The 20,571-nt window shown below is 38.3% G+C and overlaps 1 protein-coding gene across 13 annotated transcripts in view; it reads left to right on the top strand.

Annotated features, from left to right (window-relative positions):
- GRID1 (glutamate ionotropic receptor delta type subunit 1) overlaps positions 1–20,571 on the top strand; it is a 699,294-nt gene that overhangs the window by 340,219 nt on the left and 338,504 nt on the right. For all 13 annotated transcript variants that reach the window (XM_067000674.1, XM_067000673.1, XM_067000680.1 and 10 more), the window contains one exon: positions 19,585–19,790. In XM_067000674.1, coding sequence (XP_066856775.1) covers positions 19,585–19,790 — 206 coding nt within the window. The remainder of the gene's footprint in view (positions 1–19,584; positions 19,791–20,571) is intronic.

Genomic DNA, 20,571 nt, shown 5'->3' with positions numbered 1-20,571 from the left:
GCAGCAGGAAACCATTAAAAAACAAAAACAAAAAAACTCTTGTATGTAGAGCAGGCATTTCTCTTGTGTGTGATGGGGAAAGCTGGCGGCGTGCTGTTAGTTACCTTCATAATTCTGCAGCAGTATGTTAAAAGAAAACACACAGTTAACAACTCCCCCTCCCCCCCCCCCCAAGTAAGTAAGTAAATAAATAAATAAATAAATGAAAATGTTTAGAATTACTTCCTTTTTGTAGGAATTCATCCTGGCCTGATCATGACAAGTTCTTAACCCTTTTCATGAGTTTGATATTGTTGAAGTGGAGCAATGGCTCTTCAGGGGCTGATTGTTCACCTTCTCGACCACAGCCAGGCAGTAGCCTACTCTGCAGGGCAGTGGTCTCCTGCTCCTCTGCAGAACAAAATGCTTCAGCCAGCCCTGGTTCCTCTCCTCTTGCCTTCTCCCCCACAACTGCCATCCCTTGCTGCAGCAGCTCTGGGAGCTGTGGGAAAGGCAGTGCTCATGGGGAAGTGATGGGAACTGCAGGAGGCATCATGGGGAGATGTGGAAAAGTGTCATCTGTAGCAAAGGAATGTTTGGGGTAAGCTGGTCCACAAGAGCACAAGTGAATTAGGAAGGGCTTTTGGGATGTGCCACCACACCACCTGGCCATGTCCCTTAAAGGGCAGTTGCCACTCTGGCTGACTTGCAGTGCCTGGGAGCGCTTTGGCCTGACATTTTACTTTTCTGAGTGTGGGGACCACACTCTCTGCTTCAGAGACAATTTAAAGTGGTGTGCAGTCATTTGGGGGTAGGGGAGAAGGTGATATGTGGTTGATTATGTGGGAGGAGGAACTGAGAGGTGAGGGTGCTCTGGTGTATAGGTGAGCGGATGGAGACAGAATTGCTCCAAAGGAAGAAACAACTTTGAAGATTTGATAAGACTGCTATGAAGAGTGATAAATTCTAATTTTATTGAACTTCCATTTGTTATATGCATGTATTGAAAGCAAAATTACACATTTATCATTCTCAGTGTAGTGTAATCCATAAAAATGATATCAGATTAATGTAATGAACCTGCTGGTTATGGAAACTCTAATTTCCAGTCTGTTATGATATTCAGCTGCTGTTAGTAGAGGCTAAAAAGAAATTGGGCAACTTTAAGGGATCTTGTGACCCTTTTGTTTGTAACAGAAATCAGTTAATATAAAATCTATCAATTAGAGATTGATTAGTCTCAGTTAGAGACTAATTGAATGGAAGCTGCAACACAAATAGACACTGGACATCTGATGAGTCTGAGGCATGAGATGTCTGAGTGTGTGTATATAGACCTTTGGAAAGTCTTCACAAAAGGAGAAAGAAGTATCTGTCTAAAGACAAAGATTTTAAAAACAAGACTGAACCTCATTCTGTAATACAACTTCTCTTAACTCTCCAGTCGTATTATTTATGTAGAAAGCTGCAACTAACAGATGCTTGTATCTTTAAAGGCTATATTTGCAGCTTGTTTTCATCTTTCCATTGCCAATGTCACACGAAGAGTAAACACATTTATATATATATAAATAAAAGGAAAAGTTCAAACTCTTGTCTTACAAAAAGTCTACAAAATATGAACTTACCATTTAGGGTTTCTTTATTTTTGATTATATATATGTAAAATTCTGTACAGTTTTCTGAAGGGAATTGTAAATCAAAGTGACTATTTATTGCAATGGGAATAAGGGATAGGTTGGATGAAAAATAAAAAAGGCAGAAAAGAAACTAAGATATGAAACATCAAAGACTGTCAGATAAACATCACAAATTCATTTGCAGTAGTGAATTACAAAATCAGAAACAAGGAAAAGTTTTTGAACTGTTCTGCAAACTTATTTTTGTCATAATGTGTAAAATGCAAATTCTGATGATTATGTAAATTTTTGTATGATATATGTAGTTCAAATGATACAATACATCTTTTGTGGGATATTGTCTGAATATCAATGTAGATATTTTACATATTTGAACCTGAAATTTTCAGAGTATCTGAGTTTCTCTACTAGTTATTTTTTTTAAAAAATACACTTTTAAATATTAGAAAAGGCAGATTTATTTACTTTAGAGTGAGAGATATTAAGATAGTAAGTCTATATGTTTGTTTTTCTCTTCTTAGGATAGATCCTTTTCAGAATCTTGTCATTGTCCAATTGTCCAGGTTGTGATACAGAAACTACTGATAGCTCCATTTGCTTTCTTCTCTCTTTTGGCTGTTCAGCATATACCCTTTCTTTTTTGACTTCTGAGGTCATGGTGTATGAAGCCCTCATGCTGATTAGACGGAAATTTCCATGAATCCTTCTGTATACATCCCCATCCTCATGCAGTCACCTCCTTGCAATGATGCAGCACTACTGAGAACGTACTTGGGTTTTTTTGTGTTGTTTTTTTTTCAAGTTTATGTTGTTGCTTTGATACTTTCACAAATAGTTTTTCAAGCAAACAGAAATGTTCATTAAATTCATAGTCTCAAAGATTTAATACCAGAAAAATGTGACTCATGTATCACAAGAATATAATAATTTTACTTTCAAATTAGGCTTATGTGTTTTTCCAGCTATTGCACATCTTTTTTAAAAGTCTCAAATGGAGACTTGTAAACACTTAATTTGAACCACCACATCCCAAAGGAAGCTGTTCTAATAAGCTCAGTGGCTTTTGCTAGTCTGAAAAAAAAATGTTTTATCTGTTATTTGGTTGGTTTGTTTTAGATTCTGGCCAGCAGACTTTTCTCTGCTGTTTTTCTGCTCAGTGAAAGTAGTCTATCAGATATTTTATCCTTGTTTAAATTTTCATTAGACTTAAACTTCTCTTCAGTAGTCCAAGTAAATTAAAGCTCTTCACTCTCTTGCTATAAAGCATACTTCCCATGCTCAATAACTTCTCAATAACTTGATAACTTCAATAGATCTGTTCTAGGTTTTTAACACCTCTCTTGAAGAGTGTACTCTGGACAGGCACAGCAGAGTTGAAGTAGCTGCTTTGCTTATGCTGCTGACTGAAGTGACCACATATCTCTGGTCCTGCTTGATATTTCCTGCTTACATCCACGAAAGGATTTAACTCCTCAGGAGTGCAGGAGTTTTTCTTATTCAGAAGTTGTATAATCCACTAAAGATTGGCCAAATGACTAGCCACTTAAAGCCTGTGGAAGTTTTCAAGCATGATTCAGAAATATTTGTTTACTTTTAAGTATTTAACAAAATTATGATTTACTGGAAACACCCTCTGTAGACAAGCCTTCTTTTCTTTTGGAAGGCTAAGAAAACAGTCTATTTGGGCATAAGAAAGCAGTGACATTCACAGGGGGGTGAGAGTTGCACTCAGTTTCGTTTAGCATGTCCTCTTTGAGAGTGAATGCACTGATTCATGTATACAGCACTTGGAGGCTCTTAGAAGCTTGAAGACAACTTCACCAGGGAGATATAGGAAGATTTGCTACCATGAAGATTTCTATCAAACTTCCTACAATTAGAAGCCAGATTAAGCCTGGACAGATTACTTCTAGTATGCCTCTACGTATTCTGCTCATTGACATCATTTGATTCAGCGTGTTGCAATCTTGCTAAGTCCTTGTTTTTTAGGTTACCATTAAGAAGTGTTTCTGAATGCATTTCCAGGAAGGGGTTAGGCATAAGAGGGATAGGAGCAGGGCGAGGGTATGGGGAATTCTCCCTTTGTAGACAGCAGATGGGCACAGTGGGAAGGGGACCTCTGGCCTTGTGTTGGGGTGGGAGAGAGGAGGAAGAAGACGAGGAGCTGCATCCATGTGGGAACAACCTAAGATAGCAGCACAGAGGGCCAAGTTTTTCTGGAAGTGGAATTTAACAGGTTTTATGAACAAGATCTTCCATGTTGATGGATCCTTGTCCTGCATAAGTGCACATTGTCTGAAATCTTACACAGTGAATCTGATGCTGGTTTCTGAATAGGAGTTTAACGCAATAAATATTTTTGCCTCTGAGAAAAGGAATCCAGCTGTTTGAGGAGAAATTGACATTGTTATGGAGGGGCGTTATCTCCCTTAGATAATGACATTATTATTATTAATATTGTTCTGCCCTTGGTAATGGAAAGATCCTTTCAACTTTTCTGGAATCCAGGCCTGAAAACGATTCTGTGATAGTTTTGCTGTTCATTTGAATTATTGCCAACCTCGCTCTGTTTTTTCCAGTACGAGGTCAAAAACGTAAATGAAGTAAGAGGCTTGACAATGCACCTCAGTTTGTGTTGCGCTCTTACTTTCTGTTCTTTAGTAGTTGCTAAAATAATTTGCCTCAGTATTCCTATGTCATTCTGCAGCGTCCACTCGTCTCATTTTCACAGTCAACCTTGCTATCTCTCTTCACATCTCTTTAGCCCATGGGACTATGCACCTCACTAAATGCCCTGCAAATTTCAGATGATTCATTCTCTTCTCTTTTAAGTAGATTTTTTACTCACTGTCTCTTCAAATTGTTGTCAGCAAACTGCAAAGTTTTTTGTTTTTTTTTCCCCTGATGTGTTTATCCTCAATTAACTAGTCTATATGAATTCTAATATTCTTCCTTTGGCTTCTGTGCTTAGATTGTACCCTGTTTGCTCAAGGGAAATACCTTTATTTCTTGTTATTTATTGATATAGCGATGGAGTCCTATTCCCTGTCCTCACCTCTCGCACTGCAGAGATTTAAGCAGACGTTCATGTTTTCAGTAGGACTTTTTCTAGAAGTGGCTGGAAAAGGGTACTTATTTACACATGGCTAAACCTCTCTGAATGTAAGCACGCCACGGTAACTTCTTCTAATAAAGCTAAGGACTCTCTCTGCACTGAACAATTCAGTTTAATTACCTCTAACCCATTACGTTGTTTTTGCCAAGTTGTATGGCATGGAATGAGGTGGGGTGCTGAAGAGGCTCTGTAGAAAAGAGAGCCCAGCTCATTTGCTTTATGATAGTTGCTACAATTTGAGCTACCACAGCAGCTGGAGGCCGGATACACGGAGAGAAAGCCTGCCTCATCTCACCCCTCATTCCTTGGGTGCCAGCTGTATCAGCAGCCAGTACAGGAGATAAGAGGAGGTGGGAGTTACCGTATTAGAGAATAATGTGTGTGCACAAATTGGAAATACATGAGCAGAAAGGGCAGGATTTTATTTATTTATTTTTTGGACTTGAAATACTTGGTAATGGCGGTTGAAAGAAAGTGTAGATTGGATCCTCTTATAGTATACCTAGCATCTGAGGTTCCTAGTGCTAGACACTTTCCAGATGAAAAACAGATCCCACTGTATAAAGAATTTAATCAGTGACCCAGTAACTCTCAGGAGCTTAACTTCCAGCCCTCTCTTTGGCGTTAAAGCACATTTTGCTGGTTGTTCATTCTACTCTTTTGAGCAAAAGCACTATGTTCATACAAACACTGAGTACTTGTTTCCAGGGGAAAAAATGATTCTTTTTCATGCAAACAGTAGATAGTGTACTAGAGCCTTGGAGGTGCCTGGGATGTGAGGTTTCAAATACTGTCACTAGATACGCACAGCAGTGGTTTTGGGGACATGTCAAAAGAAATGAAGTGTGAAACTGTATCTGCAACTTCTTGCCAGGAGGTTTTGAAATAAGGGTGTTTCCAGCAGCTTACAAGGCTGTCTCATTCCCTGAAGTTACAGCTGTATTGTTGGTACTGCTGCATAAGTCATTGTAGTTTTATGTCAGGAGACACATTGAGATAAATATTGAGAGTGAGGAGAAAGAAGCCGCAGATGAAAACTATTAAAGTACTCAGTGACCAAGAGCAACATCATGGTAGCGTGAAGAATAATTGTATGAATGAATGATTGTATGAATGAAGAGATTTGGAAGAAATACCTGAATTGGAATGAACCTTATTTTTGCTAAAAACTTGAAGAGACTAAGGCAATAAAATTACAAAGATGTCTAAGAGAACATTGCTCGGTGTTAATTTGCCTTCCAAAGATATCCAGCTGGCTTTAATAAGAAGTGGTCTTTCAGTGATCTGGGTTATGTTCTCCTGGCAAGAAGTCTCTTGTCCCACACCTCCCAGAAATTTAACATAATAATCAAACACACTTCAAAGACACCAGAAGTGCTAGAGTGTATTATGTAGCATCAAAGCACTATGATTATCACAATGTTTATACTCAAACCTGAAGACAACTGAAAGGCATCTGCTATGCTCAGAGCATGAATGAGCTCAGAGAACGTGCGTTAGAGCCCTTATCTGGTCATTGCATCTATGATTATGTACAGTAAGTGGAAATTATCTTACAGCTATAAAGAGGCAGAGCTTGATGTGTTGCGTCTCAGGAAGAAAAGCTGGGATTGATTTCACCTGGAGTGAAGAGCAAAATAAAACATAAAGATAAGAACTTGGGTATTAATGTGAAAAACTGTAGCTGGTTCATCTAGAGTTCAAACAGGCTTCCTGTGCTTTTGTAGTAAAACATCACATGCTGAATTGTTCTCATGAACTCAGCAGATTTAGTGTCTGTTCCACCCCAGCATTGAAGTATGTAAAAGTAATGTGAATGTATTAGTTATATTTGTAATCTTTTATAATTTCCTTTCACTGCATTGTTTCTTGAGGAGATGGCTCTGTTTTCCCCTCTCCAGCTATTCTGCAAGGCTGGGAAAATGAGAAGTCAGTAATTACATTAAAATTTTGTCCTTTCCTTATCTATGGACTTTCAGATGCCTGGCAGTAACATACTATCCTGTCCTTTCTGGCATGAAATCTTGTCCTCTTCCAGGCTGTTGCTTTATTTGAAGTAACTGAAATTAGCACAGTCTGCTTTGACAAACTACGTTAAGGTGTGCAGGTCTGCCAGCACCCACCAAAGATATCAGCACCTACACAGTGCTGCTCAGCCAGCGATGTTCCTCACAGCCTTTTCTAATGTCATTTTTTTTTTCCCAGTGACATTCAGAATTGGCTAATGCATTTCCAGTAAATTACAGTACATTAATGAAGGAATTAAGCTGACTGGAGAGAAAAAGTAGATCTCTTCATGTTAACCTTAGCGTATATTGAACTTCCTAACTGGCCTTCATATTAATGTCTGCAATCAGGAGATAAAAGCTTGTCAGATTTTGCAGGAGTTGCACTGAAATTTTGTCTTAATGAGTCCTACAGTTGAATCTCTACTTAAATGTAGTGAGGTATGTAGCTCTCATTTCATTTGTTCATAAATACGCATGGAATATGCTGTAGTAATACTGAAGTTTAAGTACACAAATAAAACCTAGTGTCACTGAAGTAACTTGAGAGAGAACTGTGAATACTTCTCGCCTTTGAATGCAGTTAGGCAGTTCTGTTTTTCCTGGCTAAGCACTGAAGTATCTCTGTGTGCAGGTTTTCAAATAACTTTATAGTACCTTGCAACTGGAATTTTTCTGGAGATTTATGCTGTTGACAAACTGGGACGGTTTTGACTAGTAAACCAAGGGCTCTCTTATTGTGCTTGACTGCTTTTATCTAAATGAAGTTATCCTAATTAAACTTGGGTAGGATGTATTGGTGGGGTCAGAAAAATCTGGGTAGTGTTATGCTCCCATTTTCTCTTATCCTTAAAGCTGAATTTCATTTATTTATTTTTTTTAATGAGGAGGCAGTATTTTCCCAACTTGTAAATATTTCTTTGCTGCTGCTCTAAACAGTGAAGAGAAGAAAAGCTGTGTTTTCAAGATGGCTGTTAATTTTGAAATGGAGTGCTTCAGCAAAATGTGGGAAATTGCTCTTGTCTGGGCATGCATGAAACCAATCATAAGCATGCTGCTTATATCATAATCATGTGCAGTTTTTCTTTTTTTTGCTGTTTTTTTCACTGCTGATTTAAGAAAGAAGGGCTTTATATCCTGAAAGATAGAAGTGCATTCTACACGTTTGAAGTGTTTATCTTGATTATTACCACAGGAATAAATCACAGCATGCAGTAGCTATGTGAACACTTACTCGTATGTTGAGAGATTTCCTACGTAGGAGGAGACTTGGCACAGAGATGCCTCACACAAAGCTAAATAAGCACTGAATGTTGGTAGGACTGAGGCCTAAAACATCTCATTTTTCAGTCTGTTCAAATGTGTTACTTTTGTTTACAATATGATGAGTGGAGAATCTTTTGGCACTAATCTTGGTACAGTGTACCACCTCAGTGTTACTGGTTGTCTTTTCAGTAATCATTACTCGTTATTTTCTAAAAGCATGGAGCTAACAGAGGGATGCCTGAGGAGATTTTAGCTGATGACAAACTATAAACAGATTCATGTGTTTATTCTCTAGCATGTTTTTCTTCCTCTGGGATCAGTTGTGTTGCTAGAGAATGGAGTATGTGTATTTGCCATCATAATAAAAGTAGTTGTAACACAAATGAATAATCAGCAATTGATTTTTTTTTTGTTATTTGTTACTGGTTGTTACTACAAGATGGACTAACTGATGGTCATTATATGTGACATGAACTTAGTTTTTGTTTTCAGCTCCCTCCCACCAGCACAAGACATTTGTTATCTCAGTAGGGATCCTTCTTATCTTGTTTTTAACAGAAAATACTGGAGAACAGAGTCTGATTTTGTATCCTTTTATGTTTCTGTGTATGGTTTTATGGAGGCTGTATTGCAAAAATGGGCTTTAAAAGAGTAGGAAAGCAAAGAAGGATATATCATTTTTCTGTTTTTCTGAAGTAAAATGCACTTTTTGGGTCAAACGGCCAGCCAAAGGAATGAAACTTATTCAGATGCTACCATCCTAATTACAGCCTGATGAACAATATTTAAGTAAAATAGTGGCCAAGGGTCCTTATTCTTGGATTCTGAGTTAAAATATGCTCACTGTTGCACTCAGCTTGCCAGCAAGTCACCAAATACTGGCCAAGTAGTTCGGGGCAGGCCTGCTCAGGCTTGCTCCACACGAGCTAGTGTCTGCGTGGTCGTGCAGCAGGGTGATGCGGAGCCTCGCTGGTATCTGCCGCCTGTGCTGAGATGGTCAGAGCGCTCTGCTCGTGGTGGTCAGGCTCAGGCTGAGGTTTGGATACAATGCCACTGTACCACCATGTGCTGAATGCTCCGAAAAGTGAGCAATGGAGCAGAACTCTAGCACCCACCCACGTGGTATCTTGATTTCTTAGTGTAAATAATTGGAGATGATATGAAACTCACATCAGTAAGGACATGGTTTTCCAAAATCTGAGGTTGGTTGAAAAGTAGTACCCTTAGAAAGAATCCCTGGTTTCTCAGTGGAGACAATTCAACACCTAGATGGTCCCACCAAGCTGAGAGCCTGCAGCTCTGACAGCCTTTCTGCTGCTTGTGTGCCCAGGGCACCTGACTTTTACTAGAACCTGTAGAAGTACTACAGTGGGAGAAAGCTTCCTCAACAGATTTATTATTTGCTGACATGTGGTTAAGTAGGTATAACAGCAACTAGCTCCTGTAATGTGTATTTATAGTGTATACTTTATTATACAGTATAGGTGTTTATAAAGTACATTGAGGTCCTTAGCTGAAAGGTGTTACATAAATGCAAGCAATAATTACTGTTGCACATATAAAAGAGTAAAGTCTTCCTGCCAGTAGGCTTTCCTCAAGGGGGAATTTAATTATCTGTAGTAATTTTATTGCAGTCTCTTTTGAGATTGGAATGTGTAGTTTTTAAAGTTGATTTAAGCAAGAGGGAGACTGTCTCTGCAATCTAGTGAAAGGGATATGATTCTTCCTTTTCTTTGCTGGACATTTGGCTACACACACTTATCTTCGCGTAGCTAGACAGCATGAACCCTTCAAATTCTCAGGTGACTTCAGGTTTTCTCTCAAGGTGAAGAGATACCACCTCTTGTCTCTCAATTTAAGGCATTCCCTCTGTCTATTCAAATTGTTTTGGGATGCACTTGTTTGCTTATCCCTAGCTTAGCCTTGGCCTTATTTAGAAAGGACATGCTTCATGTGTCAAAGTACGTAACCAAACTTAAAATATGACAACAATTTAACAGTATCAATGCCAAATGCGTTAATGCAAACGGGCATATAGTACCACAAACCTAAACAAGCTTTTTGTTCAGATTTTCTTATAGAATCATATAGCTTTAAGAAGGTGCATCTCAGACCTTCAAAAGATGAAAAATGCATTTCCCCAGTGTACTGGCAGATAGAGGCTTAGAATTACTTATACTCAGCCATAGCAAATATTAGGCTCAGTAATTTATCTTTATTACATTAAGATAATCACAAGACTCTTTTTTTCACCACTTAAATTAAACTTAGGATATATATCAGCAAAAACATAGCTTCTGTCAATACGTCTATTTTTTGGCTCATAAGAAGATATGGCAGGAACACTACATAGTGTCTTTGAAAGTATTAAAAAAAAAAGTATTAAGAGCATTAACAGCAGTGATGAGATGAGAGGCTGTTACAGCTCATTTAAGTGGTTTACCATTGGGCAAACAGTTGGCAATTATTGCACTTGGAAGAACTAAATGGATGATTTGAATGGAAATGCTAGTTCTTCAGTGAATTCCCTTTTTACAACAATTGTAGCATATGTCCACAATTTTTCCAATGGTAATGAATTTCCTGAGGTGGTTTCCCTTGTGCTTTTGAATGCTAAGTGTTAAAATCCAGCAGGAGAGACCTGTGGTTGACCTTTCATGCTAAATGTGAAAGGGCCGTTGTTGCCTTTAAAAGGCTTTTGTGTTCCCAGGCCTCCTGGGAAACTCCAGTTACCTTCAGACTGGATCAGCTGTTTCAGGTATCAAGCATCAGTTCTGCAGAGTAACTTTTAACATTTTTAATAGTTATGTCTTCCTCCTATTAAAGTCAAATCTGGAAACATTTGCTTGTACATGCAACACATCTGGCTTTATATTGTGTTCTGTCTCTTTCTCATTCATTCAGGAATGGAAACTACCAATATCTATGATTTGTCTGTATTCATAGTCCCTCTCGTTATTTAAAACTGTAATAACAATCTATGCGTGCAGTACAACTGCTCAGTAAAAATAATTGCGTCCATTGCTCAGGCTTCAGCCTTTGATATCATAAAGGGGTTCTCAGTAGACCTTTGCATTTGATTAGCTCTGATTTACACATGGTAAATTTTCAGTTTCTTCTGAGAGGTGGTCACATGTCAGCCTGTGATGTAGATTTAAATGGCAAATCAGTGTTCCATGTAATTTTCAAAACTTACATCATTACATCATTTCTGATAGTCTGCTTTCTTCTTTCTGGAAACATTTTTTTTTTTGGTCTGGGAGAGCCGACACTGGCACATTTTGTATTTGATCAATGCTAGTAGAACTATCTAGGAAAGTAAGGTGAGAAAAAGGAAAAGGAGAGTCCCTTGGGTTCCTGAAAATTCCCAGGCTAAAACTGCTGAAGATGCACTGATCTGGATGCTCATAGTTTATATTGGTTTAGGGGAAACTGTGATGGTCTATGGAGGACAAAGGCATTGACGGTTACAACGCAGAAATATACTAGTGGAGCGCATAGAAATACACAGAAACCAGATCTGCCTGAACAATTCCCTGTGCTGCAAACTGAATTGTTGGGAGAATGTTAGAGGGAAGCATCACTGCACGATTGCTCCTGTTTTATGCTCTTTGTCAGAGACAGGTAATAGAGCTAGACAGAACTGGTCTTCTCTGGTACAGCTGTTCTTATGAAAGCTGAATACTACTATTAAAAACTATTTAATTTGTTGTGCTTGGTTTTATTTTAAGATTTTTTTGGAACAACTTGCAATAGAGCTATGGCTTCTTAGATTTATTGTACTTGCGTGACTATTAGTTACTGAGTTCCTTCATTTCTTTAAGAAAAAAAGATGAATCGGTAAAAGTTGAAAAGGTAAAAATTGGCTTTGAGTTCTGACGTATCTAAAACCATGCAATAAGGTCAGTGTATTTTTTTTTTAGCAGAAAGATTCTGAAGAGAAACTGAAGAAAGAGGAAGCTAAATCGCAGAGTGTTTAGAAATTGTGAATTCCATTGCACAAAAATTATCTGGCTGACAGCAATTATCTTAGCACTGACTGTTGAAATACCCAGGCAAACATGTGGAAATGTGGTAGATGGAGAGAGAGGCTGCATGCACAGAGAGATTGTAAGAAGACAAGGGAATAAACTCTTCACAAAGTAGAAAATATGCCTTACCAACATCATTTCACATTTCTGCTGGGGTCTAATAAGCATTTACATTCAAATATTAATATAGTCTTATCTCTCCTAATACACTTTGCTATTATACTTTCTGGTCTAATCACTGTATTCACACAGAGTCACATTGTGAGTCTTTTAGGTTGAAAATTTCAGTGCTTTCCAAAAGTCAAATTATTCTAGATGATTTGTACAAAATAATTCCCTTCTGGAAGCATAAGTAGTAGTCTATTGTTTAAAGGAAGAGATTTTCATTATTTATTAATAAAAAAAAAAAGGAGTTCTGAAGAATATACACTTTGAGTTATCTAAAATACTGGAGTATATTTAAATCCTTCAGGTAGGTGGTTATCTCTAGCAAGGACCCAAAGATCGTGTTAAAAATCATTCATTCCAAAAGCTTAAAATGCAGCACAAGTCTAATCTTCAGGATGTGCATCTGTTTCTTGTATTGGTCTTTTTCCTTATTTCTTATGTAAACATCTTGCAGTTATGAAAAAGAGGGACAACAGGTGCTGTAAAATCAAGTGAATGAAACCCATGAAAACTATGTGATTTAGGAGACTTGTTTCAGAGTGCTTATAGATTATCTTCCAAATCACTGAATCCTAAAATGTGTACTTTATTCATCTTAAGAAATTAAATTGTGTGGGGGAAGTTTTCTACCCAATTTGCAGTCAAAAGAGACAAACCTACATTCAAGCAGAGTATCCTTGTATTAAAAGTAAGAAATATCCGTTAAGAAAATGAAAACACTTTTTTGCCTTCTCTTGAAGCTTAAGCGTAAGGAAAAAAATACCTTGATATTGTTCCTAAAACATTGGAAAAGGTGAATATATTTTTAGAAGTGTATAAATACTAAATTAATGAAACTATCCGAGTCTCCTTGATGCACTTGGTACTGCTTAAACGTATCACCAAAATTATACTCAAGTAAAACTAATACTGAAAAAAGTGTGAAGTGTAGCACCTGCGATCAAACAAATGAAAAAAACTCAGAAGCTCAGCTTTTCCTGGCTGATCTCATTGTTTTTCACACTTATTTACTTTTTCCTTTTTCAAATGTACAAATGAAAAGATAGGTGTGGGTTATTTGAAAACGTAGCCTGGTGATGATACTTGAGTCCTCCTAAAGTTTACTTGTTGATGGATAAGAATAAAAGGTGTGAATTTATTTCTTGGAGTTTCTCTAGGCTTATCTTCAGCCCCACCTTGATACTTCAGTTTACTATACAAAGTAGAATGGCCATGTGCTGCTTCTATTTCTGTCAGCCGGTGTTAGGAACTGGTGTCAAAAAGACACTATACTGCTCTCTACCTCTGAAAATTCCTTTCTACAATAAGCCCTCCTTAAAGGCTAGCTGTGCCCAACTGTACAGCTGTTTCACACAAAAATGTTTAACTTTTAAGCTACTCGTATCAGGGCCAAGAATCACATCCTATAATTTTATGACAACAAATGTTGCTGTAGACTCTACAAAGTTTTTTTAAATATAAATAAGATCATAGATAATATAATAAAAATGGATTGCTTTGTAGATGACAACAAACTTTACCTAGAGGAAGTTAATGCCACATTTAGTATTATAACATTATAGTTGTTTTCTAGTCAGCCAGCTCAGTGACCAACATAACCTCAAGCAGGAAATGATACATTTCATTATTTCTTATAGTCCAATAAAGCCACTTTTATAGCAAGCATTTGTTTTGCAGTCACAGTGGAAAAATTCTTATCTTAGCAGTGCATCAAGGCTTTCCTTACCTCCTTGTTAACAGTTATTCCTGAAATCATCTCATTCTTCTGTTGTCAGACCTGAATGTGTGGTATATCTGTCAGAATCAGGAAGAGGGCTCTCAGCCACAGAAATTCTCTCTCAAGACAGATTTAACAAGAAGGATGCAAAGTTTATAAGAAGTTTTCTGCTCTTATGGATCTCTAATGATGTAATTCCAATTCCAACTAGTTAATTTCACATGATTGTAGTTGAGACTAGAGTGTCTTATACAAATCCAATTATTATACAGTTTTACAAATGAATTTTATGGGAGAGATTCACCCAAGTGCATTTTGTGTTAGCGTCATTTTCTTTCTGGAGTGCAGGTGTTGCATCATCAAGAACTTTGCTGTTCTCTAAACAGAAAATTTCCAATGCTGTTGCTGAAATCCTGCTTAGCATGTTAAATGTGTACAAATCGGATGTACACAGGGAGTTAGATAATTAAAACACTACTATAATTTTTGTGGTTGAGTGTAGGTTACACCCTGAGCAAAAGTAACTATTTGCAAAACTGAAGGGGGCAGTTGGCTATAGGTTGTGCAGTTACAGCAAACTGCTGTTTCATTTGTCAGATACTCTAGACAGAAGTATTTGAGTTTGGATTTTTATACTTTTCCTATGAAGTATGAAATAAATGGGTATGAGGAATTATTTTATTAGTAATTGTTCAGGAAAACTCTCTAGTGTTAGAATCTGAACATTAATAAAAAGGAAAAAAGTCACTGTTAAGACTACAGAAGGCAGCACATGTATTTTAACAAATGCATTTATGGAATCCTTTATTTGTATTAAATTCCATATGAATTTTATATGTCTCATTTCAATTGTGAGAAGAAAATGAGGGATTAATGGTCATAAATGATGAGAAATAGAAAATCATGACTGAATTTTTGGAATATCTCTTTGAATTGTCATGGAACAAAGAGCAGGTTTTCTTTTATGTTTTGTGGATTTGTGATCTACTAAATGTAGAAGAAAATGAGGGCATCAAATTATTTTCTTATGTGACGTCAGATAAAATAAAACTTAGCCTAATTCATTATTATTTGTAAGCAGATGCTCCTGCATATGTGCATGTGTTTATGTACTCATACATTTTAAGAAATGATTGCCCTCTCGGTAACAATGGCAAATAATTATTTAAGAAAAAGGGTCCTATTAAGTAAGCAACTACATTGGTTAGTCACCACTGATAACACTGCTCTTCAGTTCCCACTTCCACTTCTGAGTTCCCACCAATCCTTCTCCTCCTCCCCAGTGCTATGTAGGAACAGACATGTCAGCGTTCAGGAAGATACAGTCATGCAGTTCTTTCTAATTGCCAACACTGAATAAATTCACATTCATTTTTATCTGTTAAAAACTGACAGATTGTGCTTGTACACTTGAGCTTGGACAGTTTCTTCCATCTCCAATTTTGCTTCCTTGTCAAGCTGGAAAAAGTATGAGTCCTTTTTTTTTTTTAATTGGGAAATAAGCTGTTTTCCTTGGGGGAAAAATTTGTGAGGGAATACAAAATGCTCTTCTACGTCCAAATAGTCTTACCATGTGCATCAGATATTTTATGCTGGTCTACAGCAATATTTCTAACCAGTAGTTCAGCAGGTCAGCTGAAAACATAAGGCAAAAAACCTAGAGCAATATCAGCATGGTTAATCTTCGGTAAACAGCTTTCTGTTGTGCAGTGATAACTTGAGATGCTTGCACAAAAGACAGGTTGTTAGTAAACTACATATATAAGCTATTTTCTTACAGTTTCTCAAACGCTGCAGTAATTCTGAAGGACAAAACTGCATTAGAAAAAAAACCTTTTTCCAGTATCACAGATACATAAAGCCAGTATAGGTACAGTAATGAATACTAGTTTACTGAATTTAAATTAGCAAAATCCAAACTTACCTTGACAACTTTAATAAAACGCTTTAACCTGTAGACAGTAGCTGTTTGTCACTGTCATTATTTCAGCACAGCTGCAATATTTAGCACTTATGTGAGTGCTGAATTCTACTAGCATATTCCAGAAATGCCTGCATGACACTAAACCCTGTCTTTTCTTTGATGACTCAGGAATCTGGAGACAAAGCACATCTGACAGTTATTTGATAGTGTGTTAGAACTGCTGTAGACTCACTCACCACCACCAAAAAACCCATGAGTGCACCTTTCCTGATGGGGGACTTGGCTGGAGGCATTAACTTAACAAATAAACCTGAGTTAGGAAGGCAATAAAGTCTGCTGTGGTTGTCACAGCACTAGCTTCATTTCTATTCCTTTCTGATATTTCTCTGTAATTACAGCTGCTTTCTGAACCTGAGTTAATCATATTAACAACCATTTCCATGTTTGGATAGAAGTTTGAATATGCTCAAGGTGACTTTGTGTTTTTGGTTTGGTTTTAATGTTTACTAGTTATCTTAATTGACCCTGTTGTATTGCACTTGAAGTAAGAACTTCAGCTGGTGTAGCCTGCAAGATGTTGCTTGTCATGTTTCATACAACACTTCTTGGGCGAGGTGACAGATGTTCACGTATATATTTTATGGCAACGTAACACCAAGACTGGTGGTGATCTAAGAGCCTATCCAGATAGGGTAGTAAGGAATGCTACTGACTTGAATAAGGTTGTTTTTCAGTCCCTGAACTTCAGTGATGTTTGTGGTATGAATTCTTAAAATTCTATCAGGTAGAAGTTTCTTCCAGGTTTTAAAAAGTAAAAATAAAAAATGAGTGTTACAAGCTAGTTTATAGGGATTATTAGAGCTGTAGTAAAGTTTTCTGAAGAGCCTGTTTTATTATGGGAACGATAAATATATCTCTGATGTGCTGAGGATGATGGTGTAATGGGCTAATGAAACTGCTTGAATTCGTCGTGAAGGAAAGAACAGAATCTGCCCATTTCTACTCTGTAGGAAGGCTGGGCCTGTGTGTGAAGAAAAAAGGCAATTCCTGCTCCTCCTTGCAGCCCCTTGGTGCTGGTGTCAATGGGTGGTCATGGGGGACAGGGTTCTTCATTGTGAATGAAGGACTGGGGGCAAGGATGTACTGATGGAGGCACCACTGTCACTGGGCTACAACAGGCTGTGGTTGGGATTGTACCAGAGGTCCTGCGAGTCTCCTCAGCCAACACATTTCCAGTTTCCTCATGTATTTGAAATAAGAAATTGTTAGAGTTACTGTGGGCAGGCCCTGCAGTTTAACTAAGCAGCAATTATGAGCTGTGATTGACTTTGGATCTTCAGTGCATAGTGCCATTTTACACGACATTTCTGAAGAGACATCTCAGCGCAGTTACATTTACATGTAATCTCTGTAATGTGTGTTGTCCTATAGCTGGGTCACCATGCAGACTGAGAAGGAGAAAATCATTCCCAATTTATCAGATGTATATCCTCATTCTTTTCCCCAGTAAGACCTGCTGTTCAGTTTCAGTCACTGTTCACAAGAGTTTGAGAATCAGTGTTATGCTGTAGAGAAAAAAGATCCAGAAAGATTCAAGCAACTTTTCTTACGAAGATGCAGGAACTGTTTGGGGGAATTTCACAGAATCATACAGAATCACAGAATAGTCTAGGTTGGAAGAGACCTCCAAGATCATCCAGTCCAACCTCTTACCTAATACTAACAAGTCCTCCACTAAACCAGATCACTAAGCTCTACATCTAAACGTCTCTTAAAGACCTCCAGGGATGGTGACTCAACCACTTCCCTGGGCAGCCCATTCCAATGCCTAACAACCCTTTCAGTAAAGAAGTTCTTCCTAATATCCAACCTAAACCTCTCCTGGCCCAACTTTAGCCCATTCACCCTCATCCTGTCACCAGGCACGTGGGAGAATAAACCAATCCCCACCTCGCTACAGCCTCCTTTAAGGTACCTGTAGAGAGCGATGAGGTCTCCCCTGAGCCTCCTCTTCTCCAGGCTGAACAATCCCAGCTCCCTCAGCCGCTCCTCGTAAGACTTGTTCTCCAGACCCCTCACCAGCCTCGTCGCCCTTCTCTGGACTCACTCGAGCACGTCCATGTCCTTCTTGTAGTGAGGGGCCCAAAACTGAACACAGTACTCGAGGTGCAGCCTCACCAGAGCCGAGTACAGGGGGACAATCACTTCCCTAGCCCTGCTGGCCACGCTGCTTCTTATGCAGGCCAGGATGCTGTTGGCCTTCTTGGCCACTTGAGCACACTGCTGGCTCATATTCAGCTGACTATCAACCAGTACTCCCAGGTCCTTCTCGGCCAGGCAGCTTTCCAACCACTCATCTCCCAGCCTGTAGCTCTGCTTGGGGTTGTTGCGCCCCAGGTGCAGGACCCAGCACTTGGCCTTGTTGAACTTCATACTGTTGACCTCAGCCCATCGGTCCAGCCTATCTAGATCCTCCTGCAGAGCCTTCCTACCCTTGAGCAGATCGACACACGCACCTATTAATTTAATGTGCTACATCCCATAAAACATTTTGTCCCAAAGGCTTTGTTCTTTTTCTTTTGAAAAGGCTGTTTATTTAGATGGTTATTCTAACTCACACCATTCTGCCTCACCTAGAAGCTTTAAATTTGATAATAAAAGTACAAGAAGTGTATGTGAGAAAAGAGGATTAAGTAATACCTTCTTATCAAGATAAGTTATACATATTTCAAATAAAATTAAGGGCTCCTAATGATATGGTACAGGTCCTAATGATACGGTGATCACGTCACTGTTATTGTTGAGAGCAACCTGGTTTAATATGTGCTTTGACCTTCTCATTGCTCTAAATTTCACTACAAAATAAATACTAAAAACTCTGACACTTATTACAGAAAAATGCTAATAGTCATGAAGGCAGAGTACAGTTTGAACCAGCAGGTTTCAGCATGAAAATATAATGAAATTTGTGTTGCTCCAAGTTAATGTCCTCACAAATTGAGTTAGGAAAACTTATTTGGCTCAATCAGCTTGAAGTTGAAGGACAGAACTCAAATGAACAGGTTTTGAAATGGTTTCCCCTATTGAAAACCAGTATTTTTACACGGTAATATATCATAACAGTTGGAGTCTTTGTGTACTGTTTCATAGGTTTACCAGTGAACAGCAAACCTCTGGCTAGGCAGGGATTTGTAGGAGGGGAAGAAAAAAGCAGGGGGGTCAAAAGGAGGGCTATGGATATCTTTTTTTTTTTCATGGGAAAAGTAGGCATGATCTTAAGTAAGTCAGGTTGTGGTAGGAGAAGTTTAGGTGTGAGTGATTTATCGCCCATGCTTCTCCATCTCTAGCTGGATTTCTGCGTTTGAACTGTGATTTGGTTGGGGTGGGACTGTCTCTTTGCATGGTGTTCAGCACTGTGGGCTCGAGCTGCTGGGGGAGCTATCCACAGCCACACAGATACGTGTACCTCTCTTCCAAAGAGTTGCTCAGAGACCTCCAGGGAAAGGTAATCAATGGAGTTTCCCTGTTGGCATTTGACTATGAAAGAGAGCTGTGGAAAACAACTGTCTTATACCTGTGAGGCTCTGTGGCGTACTCTTCTGATAGCACTGCAGGAAAAAATAAAAGCATTTTTCCACCTAATTAGTGATGCTTGCCTAATTGGCGAAGGTTGATGCAGTGGTTTTTTCTTTTCTTTCTTTCTTTTTTTTTTTTTTTTTCCTTCCTCCTATGTTACAGATATACGCGGACTGCAGGGATTTCTCGATCAGGCCTCCAGACTGGGACTTGATGTGTCATTACAAAAAGTGGACAGAAACATCAGCAGAGTCTTTGCCAACCTTTTCACTACCATGAAAACAGAAGAGCTGAACCGCTATCGAGACACATTGCGAAGGGCTATCTTACTCCTAAGCCCACGGGGAGCCCAGACTTTTATTAATGAGGTCAGTGAACAGTTGTTTTTATCTATGTTTCAGGGACATATATGATGACTTATGTGATACCTTGCCAAGTTTTCAGAAGTGGCAGATTTTGACAATGCTGGTTGGTAAACAACAAATATTCTGTCAGGTGCTAATATCAGAAAATTAAAATAAAGTGTACTTCATGTAATGCAAACAATAGTAATTGCAAGTGGACAGCATGGGCCAGATGGGCACTTTCGATATAAAAACAGTTCTGTGGGGCAAGTCTTTTTTTTCTGGTTGTCTTTCCATACCATTACTCTTGACCTGGGTTACAACAACTGTCTACAAGTGATCAGAAAATCTATTGTGCTGTATTAGGAATTAAACATAATATGTCTGGGAGTGTTGTCTTTACTGTGGAAATCTCCAAACTCTTGATAAAAGGTTGTGTTACTGATGTTTGGCAGCTGAATCTGTGTTTTTATCAAGTACGAAGTAGGAATGATATGTTTGTCTTTTTTTCATGATGGTTTCTTGAAATCATCAAGGCTAATTAGGACAGGGATGTGACTGTTCGGCAAACTTGTAATTAATGTTGTGCTAAGGGCTAATTTTTGGCATTAATTTGTTTTATCCAGCTTTTTAAATATTAAATAATGAATTATTTTGCAGTGCTTTATATGTCAGAGTTGAGAATGTGTTGTATCCCTAGTATAACCTCACATATATTCATTAGCTAATAACTTGGCATTGACATAGTTTTTTTTATTGTTGTTGTCTTGTTTGTGTAACTAACCAGGGATAAGACTGAACCAAG

Source organism: Anser cygnoides, chromosome 7 (genome assembly GCF_040182565.1).
Source record: "Anser cygnoides isolate HZ-2024a breed goose chromosome 7, Taihu_goose_T2T_genome, whole genome shotgun sequence".
NCBI classification, from domain to species: Eukaryota; Metazoa; Chordata; class Aves; order Anseriformes; family Anatidae; genus Anser; species Anser cygnoides.
This window is presented reverse-complemented; position numbering and strand designations above follow the sequence as displayed.